This window comes from Pygocentrus nattereri, chromosome 22, assembly GCF_015220715.1.
Source record: "Pygocentrus nattereri isolate fPygNat1 chromosome 22, fPygNat1.pri, whole genome shotgun sequence".
Classification (NCBI taxonomy): Eukaryota; Metazoa; Chordata; class Actinopteri; order Characiformes; family Serrasalmidae; genus Pygocentrus; species Pygocentrus nattereri.
The window spans coordinates 31,699,254-31,711,904 of record NC_051232.1 but is presented as its reverse complement, the minus strand read 5'-3'; the positions used below and the strand labels follow the sequence as shown (position 1 = coordinate 31,711,904).

Here is a 12,651-nt window from a genome sequence, read left to right as displayed (position 1 = left end):
GCTCATATTCATAGCTGAGCTCCACTTTTCCCTGCCCCCTGTTAACACTATGTGTTGGACAAGTTCAAAGCCAGCACAGCAGGAATAAGTGGACCTTCTCTGGTGCATATATAAATAAAAATGCTCCTCAAAATGTGGAGGGGACATGCCAGAGAAGCGAGAGTCACTTAAAGAGTCGCTTAAAGGTGGTTGTTGCTTGAATATGTTGCTGTTTGTATATAAATTCTAGTAAGGGGGGCTCACCTGGTCGACAGTGGCACTGGTAACCATTGATAAGGTCTTGGCAGATGGCGCCGTGAAAGCAAGGCTCCGAGCAGCATTCGTTCACATCCACCTCACAGAAATCCCCCGTGAAACCGGCCGGACACCTGGACCAAAGAGACGCTGCCATTAAACGCGGTGGATGGGAAAAAAAAAAAACTCAGACTGCCAAAATAAAACCTCCCCTTTAAAGAATGATGACAGAGCGGTTGCGACTTGTCGTGCCATAGCCTGGAGCCTGGAGCCTGGAGCCTGGAGCCTGCCAGGAAAAGCAAACATTCAAAAGAAGAGGGGGGAGAAACGAATCGGAGACATATGGTCATGTAAGCCTGTGGAAACTGTACCTCCCAGATGGTGCTCAAGCTGAGAAACACCTCATTAGTGAAAAGTTTGTCAGAAAACAGCGAATGTTAAAGCGGCTCACAAAATTATTAAGATGAGCTTCAATTATCTGACGGCACGTGGACAACACACGGGCTCTGTAAGCATATGGTGACCATAACGTACAGAATGAAGGTATCTGCACCTGCTTTGAGGCGACAGCCATTTCATCCGGACTGTGTTACGGTGGGTCCACACCTTTAGAGAGAGAGAGATGCTGATTTGTTGAAAAATGTTAATGATCTGCCTTAAAACTACAATATCGGGTATTGTATGTTATATCAGGGATGACAACCTTTCAATTCCATCCAATTATCTAGATGTTTATCAACATCGGTGCAGTTCATTCGTTCATCCATCATGCACCATCTGTGTGGTTCAGTCTCACTGCAATGCAACGGCCAAATCGAACACTTCCACCTTCAGCACACTGTTAGAAATGAAGGTTCTGTTCAGGTACGTTTTTCGTTCATCAAGATACAAACAGTGTAAATGTTCCCTCAATCTTCTACAGTGGGTTTAAGGTCTGATTGTGGAGCTTAAATCAGGTTCTCCAGGTGAAAAGTTGGTATTTGTTCCTTTTCATAACCGAATTATTTAAAACAGAGCAGTAGAGTAAAAGCCTGGAGGCGAGGCGAGGCGGGGTGTGTGGAGTCAGTACAGCTTAGAACATCATTTCAGTGGATTATGGTTCAGTTATGTTCCCTGACTGAAGGTACTGAGACGGAGCCTTGAGGGAACCACCCCAAAGACAGTTTAGTGCCTTTACTTCTGAGAGGTTTGTTTAATTACAAGTGATTAGAGTGGTCATAGTGGTCAAATGGAGGCAAGGGCTTTAAACATGTGCTAAAACAATATTTACCAAGGAAATAACACTTAGGTTACGTTCACACAGCCCAGATCTGACCTTTTTGTCTTCATATGTGACCGTTTAGGGTTTTTATGTGACAGTGTGAACAGAACAAAATAATCTGATTCAGATTTGAGCCTCTTTCGTTCACATTACAAGCCTCACTGTTGAATTACGACTTTTTTGCTTTAACTTGATGGCTCATGGTAGTTAAGTGATTCAAGTCGGTCATTGATGTGAACAAATCGACGCCCTGAAATGCTGGCAGACATATACTGGCATATAATTTGGTTTGATTCAAGCATATTTCTTAGAGCAAGCAAAATGATCTGCCAATCTAGTAGAATAATTGGACTAACTCAAAACAGTAAAACTAGAAATAAAAGCTCTGAAAGTTCCCTCACAGAAAGCTATAAGCAGATTTTGCCCTAAAACCTATTTTTGTCCAGTACATTCATGGTGGAGGGATACATGCAGGGGGTTTGAGGCACAACAGTTCCCAAATAGAAAACTATTTCAGATTTTCTGCTATTTTTCCATCATCAACCTTCCTTATAAACTCAGAAGACTCGTGTGGGTTCTCTGGTGGTTCTGGATAGTACAATAAAATGTCTATATCTGTGTTGTAGTCATGGCAACCTCTGGTTCCCATCACCACCACTGTGAAGACATCTGAACTACTTCACAACAAACCGCTCTGAATTTCTCTGTTTACATCTGAAAAATTAAACAGAATTGGTGGAATTCCTCTTTAAGACTATTTCACTTGCTAGGATCAGATACTTGCAGAGTAGAAAAGTAGAAAAACTTAATTTACTACTGAACTGGCATCTTCTCATTTGCTCTGAGCGTCTTGGCAGCTCCACTATTTCAATGTATTTCTATACAGTGTAGTGAGTAGGCGCTCCTATACGCAGCGCGAGTCAATAGCTATAACCTTAGAGAACCGAACATTGATTTCAGGCTCACTGCAAGCGCATATTATGGCTGTCGTGTTTTGTGCTGTGCCTGCTCTTATACACATGAGCCTTTAGTGTCCACTCAGCTCATAGCCAAACAGTTTTTGATCATCCTGACAACCTCGGGCACAAAGTCGTCTTCCAGCGGACTGACTGACATCCAGGGCAGAGATAACAGAGACCCAGGGGCAGCAGTGGAGGGCAGGATGAGGGCCAAAGGGTCAAGACTTCTCCTCTTATTTGAGCAGAGTGTAGCTGCTAAGTCAAGATTTCTGCTTACCTTTTTCCTATATAATGGGCTGACAAGTAACAAGCAGTGAAGAACATGAGAGTTTATGGATCTGATCCACATGGTGAATGTAGCCGAATTTCTGGCCATGCTTTTGGGTGTAAACAGGCTCAGGCAAATGACACTAAAGCATTTAAGATCACTAAGACACTTGGTATAAAAACCACCTTCATGGCAAAACGTTCGGCCACTGCACTATTCTGTGGAGTGACCAATCACACTTCTCTATCGGTCAGTCTGATGGACGAGCCTGGGTTTGGCGAATGCCAGGAGAACGTTACCTGCCTGACTGCACTGTGCCAGCTGTAAAGTTTGGTGGAGGAGGGATAATGATATAGGGCTGTTTTTCAGGGGCTGGTGTGGACTCCTTAGTTCCAGTGAAGGGAAATCTTAAAGCTTCCGCTCCAAGACATTCTGGACAAATGTACACTTCCAACTTTGTGGGAACAGTTTGGAGAAGAACCTTCTTCTATTCCAGCATGACTCAGCCCCAGTGCACAAAGCAGCTCCATAGTGTAAGGGTTCAGCCTACACCGCCTGCCACCAGCAGAGATGCCGTCGATCAATTAAGACTAACGTCACGCACCTGGAAGAACCCGAATGTAAGGTGCTGGCAAACGCCAACGTTTGTCACACCTTTGTAGAGGGGTGACCGGTATATGATACTTAGTCTTAGAAAAGAAAAGAAACAAAACTGCCCCAAAACCAAAAGAGGGCTGAGAGAAGAAATTACCCCCCAAAAATAAAAGGAGATAAAAAGAAGGCTGGAAAGACAAAAGAGAGTAACTGCTCCCAACAAACACACACAAAAAAAAACAAATCCAAGCCACAGAAAAGGTGTTTGCTCTAAGAGCAAACACGTTAAGCAAAGTCTGCCAACCGCCATAATTACGGTGGCAGCGTCTTTGTGTTTTCGTTTTGTTTGATCCACCTTTCTAAATCAGCCTTTGTTTGAGCACGTCGTCCATGGCGTCCTTTTTGTTTGCCCTTCATTTCCGCATCTTTTCCCACCTTCCTCAAGGTGCCTTGACCATCACCACTCACTCACTCAAGTGGTGCAGCGGTAGCACCACAGACCTGTCGACCATAACGGCGCCGGTTCGAACCTCGGTCCAGGCACTTCATCAGTGGCAGCGGCAACTGCATTTTCTGTTGCCCCTTACTATACAGTACGTTTTATTTTTGCTGGGCTTCAGTTCTGCGCTTGGGTCCACCTCCCCGCCGTCCCGTAACACAGGCAGGACTGGGTGTGTTTGGCGTGGAAGAGCCTGACTGGCCCTCACAGAGCCCTGACCTCAACTTGATCAAACACCTTTGAGAGGAACTAGAACATGGACTGTGAGCCAGACCACCTCATCCAGCATCAGTGTTTGACCTCACAAATGCTCTTCTGGATGAATGGACAGAAATTCCCAAAGACTCTCTCCAAAATCTGTAGAAAGCTTCCCAGAAGAGTGGAAGCTGCTGTAGCTGCAAAGGGGGACCAACTCCATATTAATGCCTATGGATTTAGAATGGGACTCAACACTTTTGCCCATATAGTATATTTATATACAGTACTGTGCAAAAGTCTTAGGCACCCAAGACACATTTTCAAAATCAATTTATTTATGTAATTTGTGTTTATTTGCTGAGAAAGGTGTTAATATTTGAATATTTATAGAAAATTAATGATTATATATATATATATATATATATATATATATATATATATATGTATATGTATATATAAACAGTGATTTTCTGGATGTTAGTGTGTTTGTTTACCCGTCTCCAAGCCTCTCCTCCTCGAGGAAGCCCAGTATTATATGTAGTTAAAAAGCAGCTCCTGGTTTGACCAATCAGTGCTCAGTAAATTGAGCTCATGATGTAATTGATGATATTAACGAGTCTCTGTGGCGGCTGTGAAGGCGTCCAGGAAAAATATGGACCCGAGAAATTCTTGTTACTGTTTATTGTTTTTCTGTTTATCTGAATTATGAATACGACTTTATTCTAATGTATATTGTGATAAACTCCCTGCTGAGGTCGACTGTTTAAAAACTTGCTTAGATGCCTAAAACTCTCACCCAGTGCTGTGTATCCTATTCTTTGCATTTGAGGTCCACTAAGCAGGCTTTAGGATGTCTATACAACAAAAACAGCTTTCATTTCTGAACTTTTATGTCTTAGAAAGAAATGAGCCGTGGCTTTAACACTGATATATGTAAATGTGCTCTGCTCTGATTGGCCGCCCTGAACTGCGCCTCATTCAAAAAGCTGGGTTCAAATTCAAAACAGGCTTTTTTTTGTATCTTAGTCTCCCTGCATGGACCGTACATGCGGGGGAGTGAATGGCGAGTAAACTGCTTTACATCCTACATTTAAAGGCCTTAAGTTTCTTCCATTAAACATAAGGCATTTTAAGACTTTTCTAGCAGCCGGGAAATGTTTACGGCCTAGCGTGAGGCCTGAGATCAGCGCAGCATCAGTTGAGCTTTCAGACGTGGAGGATCAGAAGGGTTACTGGTGCAGCTTGTTCTCTACTACATAAGCCACGTCAATGTTGACATGACTTATGAACCACATGGAAGAGAAACAGCAGGCAGAGTACAAACAGCGTTGAAATAAAGTGATGCCTTCTCCAAAGCGCCCCCAGGGCTTTCGGGTGCTGTTGCTCGACGGCTGTCTCAAAGCCATGCCTAAAGCAAGTTACAGAGACTGGGGCCAAAAGTATGCGGAGAAAAGAGAGTCTGTAAGAGCAGCTAAGCATCACTTCAGCGTTGCTCTGCCGTAATTAAGCGAGAACTCGAACCAGCGCTGGTTGTGAAATCTTCATGAACAAGTCAGTTGCGCGTGCTGTGTGTCTGTGGCTCGCACCGCTATTCATAATGGCACATAATTCAAACTTTTCTTTAAATAAAAACGGACAAAAAAGGACCTTTAAAACCAACCTCCACAGACTGCATTCCTCAGATTCCTCCACCCTTCTGTTCCATCCAATTCAACACCACTGTCATTACACCAGCTCAGGTGAATTTTAAAAAAATCCTGCTATTTAGACTCTCTGGAGCAAAATGCGCGTTACACGCAATCTTTTCAGTGAATCTCTCGCCTCGTTCGCACTGTTCCCATTTCAAAAGACGTACAGCGCTGTGCTGAAGACAGAGACCGCCCTTCATTACTTAATACCCAGTCAAAACAGCCAGTGAGGACAAGTTATTCAGTTTCCACGTCAGGAAAATAAGCTGAAAATCAGCCTCGGCAAATAATTATAATACAAGACGCTCGAGTGTCAGGAGACTCACTTTCAGCTCCTCAAAGAACCTGCAGACACGCCTCCAAAGCTCAGTCTGAGAAGCTGGTTGATGATTTTCTGAATCAAACCCATTCAGTGGTGCTGTGGTCTGGTCCAGCTTCTTTGCTTGATGTGTCCGTCTCCTTTTCTCAGTGAGCTTCTTCTTGATCAGCTACACGTCCTTTCAGACCCCCAGCGCTGAGTGGTCTTCTCACAGTGGAACGATGGGCAGAAACACCTGTGGATGTTTTCAGATCTGAAGCAGCTTGATCTTCTCCTCTCTCTTTATCTGATGGGGGCAGCTTTGGGGTCGACCAGCTCTTCCAGGTGGTTGTTAGGAGGCACGTTTTCTCTGTGGATTATCTCGTCTCATAAATAAAAATCACTTACTTGTACGTAACGGCGTAAATAAAGGGGGTCCCTGACTTTACACAGTATTGTACATTCGATATTTTAGACAAACAACTCAAATTTTCACTTTATCACACATTATTAATAAGAAATGAATGAGAGAATTAATAGCCATATTTTGTGTTTTTGCTTCTTTGAATATGTATGAACGCTCGTTTCCCTTGGACGATATCTAATGCCCCTGTCTTGTTGGGGCTAACAAACCAGCAACATGGCTAACTTTGCTCAAAGACATGCGTCCAGAGAAAAGGAAGTTCACTTCTGCCCGTTTGTTTGCCATGTCTGTGGCAGCACTGTGTCCGTTTGACTTTGAAATAATAACTTTTCTCAATATTTAGCTTTGGTATGTTGAAATAATGACTTATTTTTCTCCAAACACTTTTATTTCTTATCCTGAAATAATTGTACTTTCTTAAAGAGAAACAACTTACTTTTACACACCAAGTCAAAATGAAGAGAAAACGTTTCGGCTCATTATTATATATATGAGTCATTATTTCGATTTACTAAGTCAATGAGAAGTCATTATTTTGAGTCAAAATACAGAAATCCTGCCACCAATAACAGAGAGGAGAAAAAAAAACAACAACAACGACCAAACTATGGTTTTTATCTACCTTATCTACAGGGCTTCCATACAAAACGCATGTGGACAACACAGGTTCATATTTCATTAGCTATATATTTATTAATCAGAAGTTGCGCTTCTGTTTATGTGAATACGAGTTCGTAATCTGGATGGTCCACTGTAGATAGTCTGTCTTTAACTATCATTCAACTAAATATCAATGAGTGCGTTTACATTCGCTCGATGATCTGTTATCTGAAGGTATCTGATGACTCAAATGGTCATGTAAACACCAGACTCCGATCTAGAAATGTGACAAAGAGGTCAGTAGTCAGATGTCTCAGCGCTGTGGACTCTTACTCGGATTTCTTTCGGATTCCTCAGTCTGAGCATGTGCGAAAACAGACGGTGGTACCGGAAGTAAGCGAGAACATTTGAAATGATGGATTTTATTTCCCTTCATCTTCTAGATGACGTAGTCTCATATTTCCAGGTGAAGTGGCGCGATGTTTTTAACGTTTACATCACGTCTGATTATTAAGGGCATGTAAACGAATTCAATGAAATGCAACTGAAGTTGTGAGAGACTCTAAATCTAACCTTAAACCTAAGCCTAAATCTACTTAGCCAAATAGTGTGATTCACACGAATAACTGTCAGAGTACTGATTTATATAAAAATTGCTTGTCGCTCCGACTTTTAAACAGTGTTCTTACATTCACCACCGAACGCAGGCCGTAATGCAATTAGAGCGCGAGCCATTAAACCACCAGCCGTTTTACAATGACAGTAAGTACTGAGAGCGACAGGGCATTTGTTTTCCATTCGAGGAAAATCAATCCCGTGAGCTCTTGTTTGGGCAGACAAGGCGTCCTCCGGTCCGTCAGTCTGTCTGTGTGTCCGCCTCACGACGGGGAACAACAGACAGCATGTGTGGGTCTGGACACAGGGGGAGGAATTAACCCACCCAAGACATTGTATTACTCCTAAAAGGCCATAATGATTGAGATCTGGGTGGGTGAGTTTGGCGCTACGCCCCCCCCCCCACCATGCCGTTTTATACCAATATACTCAAACGACTGCGCCACAGCAGCTGCTTCATAATCATCACTCTGGCAACCCAGCAGACCTTTAATTGGACAGAAGAGAGAAAAACAGATCGGGATAGACGCTCCCCTCGGAAAGCCCGGAATTAAGACGATACATACAAACCTGTGATTAAACATGACTGCGGCTTAAACCAGATGTTTGCAGACTGGAGGCAAAAACGATTACAGGCTTCTATAAACCAGAGATTCAAAAGACGGGAGCCGCGGCTTCACCTGCATGTGAAATTGGATCCTGGGCCGTCCAGGCAGGTCCCGCCGTTAAAGCAGAGGGAGAAATTCGCAGGCCTCTGCAGACACACGTCTAAGTCCACCTCGCACTGCTTGCCGCCGTAGCCCTCGATGCATATGCAGGCGTATTTGTCGATGAGGTCCACGCAGGAGCCCCCGTTCAGGCAAGGCCGGGATTGGCAGTCCTGGAAAATGAGACAAGATAACTACATCACACCTCGTCACTGGGGGATGACCCTCAAGGGTCTATCTGTTCTACCGAAATGACCACAGAGCACCACAGGAAGTCATTCTTACCTGTGGCCATCAAACTCTATAACTCCTCCCTCAGTGTGTGATTCATAAAGTGCGGTTCATCTGTGCACTCAATACCAAACTGTTCATATGTGTAATAATAATAATAATAATAATAATAATAATAATAATAATGTGTGCAATAACTCAGATGTGCAATTATTTGAACTGCTTTATACAAGATGTTTCAGATTTATTATCACAGTCACTGCCACTTTACTGCATTCGTAAGGAATTCAATCTTGTGTACATATCGCAAATTTCTCTCTCTTTTTTGTTTTAAATTATTAAAAAGTTTATTCTATTACATAAATGGCTGCAACCGTAATAACTGCAATTTGCCTTTGGGATCAATAAAGTATTCTGATTCTAATTCTAATACCTTCAGTCAGGGATCATAACTGAACCATAATCCACTGAAATGATCTGTTCTAAGCTGGACTGACTCCACACACCCCGCCTCGCCTCGCCTCCAGGCTTTTATTCTACTGCTCTGTTTTAAAACATTCAGTTATGAAAAGGAACAAATACCAACTTTTCACCTGGAGAACCTGATTTAAGCTTCACAATCAGACCTTAGAACCAGTGGTTGTGTTTACATGCAAAGATTTTTGCCAATCCCGACTGAATACATTCCGATTACAGATTCAGACTAAAGGTGTTTATGCGCACTCTTCAAAAATTCCATAGAAACATGCTCACTACAAGAAATCCGATGCAAAATAACGTGCATGCGTGGACCAGCGCTTACAGTAAGCGTTACCATGACAGCGAACATCACGTGAGGTCCAGTCAGAGTGAGATGAGCAGCAGTGAGCAGTGATTGTGTTTTTAACGGCTTTAAACTGACGTCAGACTCAGGAAAACGTCCTTCACACGTCCTTATTAAAGAAGGCCGAGAGGAAGACGTCGTGCTCTGAGACGCATAAGCTGGACGTCCGTCCCACCGCCGTCTTTTAAAGATCAGAGCATGAACTTCGTCTCCTCTGCAGACCAGTTTCGTGTTGAACGGTATAAACTCTCGCTATGACGTGACGAAGACGCAGAACAGACCTAAACTTTCCGATAGGGAATGTAATCGGATACAGGCGTTTACACGGATATTATTCTTCTATTTAACGGATTATTTACAGGATTACCCACCTCGATCAATCAGATCAGAAACTGTATTCCAAATGGCCTCAATCAGACTAGACTATTCCGATTGAGGTGTTTACATGGACGTATTCTATTCCGATTGAGCTATTAATCGGATTATTAATGGATTATTAGGCTGCATGTAAATGTGGCTGCTGTTGTACCTTTGAGAGAACATTAACACTGTGTATATCTTGATGAACGACCCTGATCAGAGCCTTTATTACAAACAGTGTAGTGTCAGGTCTCCATTCACCAACCTAGGCTGGACTCACCTTTGCGCTACTAACTCTTCCCTCAAATGCAGACCATCGGCAAGATGTCTGGTGTCCAAAGCTTCTACTGTTTTTAGACCTATAACTACTACATATGTCATGTTTTGAGCATTCCACTGAATATTAATTTGAATATTCAAGTATTCCATAAGAATAGAATTAAGAAAGTTCTGACCATCACTGAGTGACCATAAATATTTGCATAACATGCAAACTTTAGCCTCCTGGGTGATACTGGTGACTAGCTAACGCTTAATAAAGCATTAAAGAACAGTGTGTTTCACAGTTGACTGATATAAAATGGTGCATGGAAGCCTCTGGATTCATAAAAGAGGTAAAAGTATAGATATTTTTGTATGGCTTAATAGTTTGGAACGTTTATTTATTTTTTAGGTATTTACAAATTTATCCCATTTTATAGTCCTACTGTTTCTAATACAATTTACATAGATATTCCTTTCCTTTAGATATTTTCAATTATTTACAATAATAATTGTAAAGCGACTGATTTAGGCGTGTAGTGTACATTAGCCTCATAGCTTCGGGGCAAAACGAAAGAAACAGTAAACGTGCTGGTTAACAGGTCACGACTGGGGTAAAGGGAATAAATTTGATATTTTGCCGACTATAAGCTTAATAACAGCTTCAGTGTAAGTGTCCATGCCGTTTGGGCACAAACCTCTAAAATTCCACTTTCCTGCTATATCCTATGACAACATCCTGTGATTTAGGGCAGCCTGATTAAATTAGAGCCCTAATTCTAATCACCCCCCCCCCCAGTCTAATAAAGATTTAACGGGGAAAATTCAAGGCTTAGGGAAAGTGCATCCTATAGAATGAGTAATTAGGTGGAGAAGGCAGGAGCTAATGATTTAGTCCGTTGGAAGTTCCCTCGTAGGCCTCGTGAGCAGCCCATTGTTTCATCTCCAGGGGACATTTGAGGCTGTGGTGGGCTTTAAAGCAATTAGGCATTACAGCAAGCACTTGCCTTCTAATCAGAACTGTGTACAGTGCTTTCATGATGCTTTAGCTCGCTGCACTCGTTCTGTAGGAAAGTCAATACAGTCTAAATCCAGAGACGCATCGAACAAAGCACGTCATTCAAGTCTGCGGCAAGTCTGCTAGTTGGGTTATGATGTATTGTCTATAAGGCTCGTATTGACAGTCGGTAATGATGAATAATTACACTGTGTAATTACCACAGCAGCGGTGGTCCCACAGTCTCTTGGGAGAAACGCAGAACAGTCCACCAAAGAAGACAATTATATGTTTTATATACAATTATATATAGACGTTGGATTATAGGCCTGTGGGTTTTTATGTAAGAGAGGTTTTCAGATAGGAAACAGCTGTTAGTCATCTTTACCAGGTCTCCGCTACTGTTCAATAACACGCCTGTACAAAAGGGCAGGAGCTAATGTCTTTGCTTTGTTTCAAGAGATTATGGAGTTCAACTTTGGCAAAGAAGCTCAAACGAACATAAGCCTCCAATATAGCTGACCTTTTCATCTTCACATCTTTCCTGAGAGTTTAGGCCAGAGATCAAGGCCAAATGCCATGTTTTAAAGTGTAAGCAAAAATATTCGCTGATGTGAAAGATCAAAAACGGTGGTTCATACACGTTCTAAAATTCGCTGGCCAAAAGTATACTGAGATACTGAGTTCAGGGGTTTCAGCCACACCCACTGATTATTATTATTATTATTATTACTACTATTATGAAGTGCAGGCTAGTCGTTTCCGACTCCTAGACAGTGTTTCCCCAAAATATCCTGTCTTCTGCTTCTCTGAATGACAGGTTCATGACTCCTAGGATCTCCATCCATCCATTGGCTCTTCTTCCTCTTTGACCTTCATCTCAGTCGTGGGCTGGAGGTTAGAGAACTGGCCCTGTGACCGGAAGGTCGCCGGTTCGATCAAGCACATGACTGAGGTGTCCTTGAGCAAGACACCTAACCCCCAACTGCTCCCCGGGCGCTGTGGATTGGGCTGCCCACCGCTCCGGGCAAGTGTGCTCACTGCCCCCTAGTGTGTGTGTGTGCTCACTAGTGTGTATGTGGTGTTTCACATCACGGATGAGGTGAAATTTCCCCGTTGTGGGACTAATAAGGGCCACTTAACTTCCAAGCACGACAGTCTTTTCCAATGAGCTGGGCGAGGGGGTCAGGCTTGATTTGTTCGAGGAGCCACTCATTTCTCTCAAAAAGGCTTCAAAAAAAAGTTGAAAATGATCACAGAAGTGGCAAGAGTGCTAAACCACAAGAAAACCACCCCACCCACTGCTAACAGGTGGATACAATCAAGCACATAGCCATGCAGTCTCCACAGACAAGCACTGGCGATAGAATGGGTCGTACTGATGAGCTCAGTGGCTTTAACCCCTCCTTAAATGGCCCGGGTTTTATTACATTACCTTGGTACCACTTTAGAATAAGACCACCTTTATAAAGCATTTATAAAGGGCAAAGGTGAACCATTACATCTGATGCATCAGTCATGAAGCGGACAGGTTGATTACTGACTGATCAGCAAACATCAAAATCTGAGGTTTAACAGTATAAATGAATGTAGGTTCGCTATGAGGTCAAGCTTTTTTATTTACGTGTTGTAAC

The 12,651-nt window shown here is 42.7% G+C and overlaps 1 protein-coding gene across 1 annotated transcript in view; it reads right to left on the bottom strand.

The window, feature by feature from the left end:
• eys (eyes shut homolog) overlaps positions 1 to 12,651 on the bottom strand; it is a 445,373-nt gene that overhangs the window by 192,663 nt on the left and 240,059 nt on the right. Inside the window, exons 29-30 of the mRNA XM_037532720.1 lie at positions 8,319 to 8,518; positions 244 to 368 (exon numbers count right to left, since the gene is read on the bottom strand). Coding sequence (XP_037388617.1) covers positions 244 to 368; positions 8,319 to 8,518 — 325 coding nt within the window. The remainder of the gene's footprint in view (positions 1 to 243; positions 369 to 8,318; positions 8,519 to 12,651) is intronic.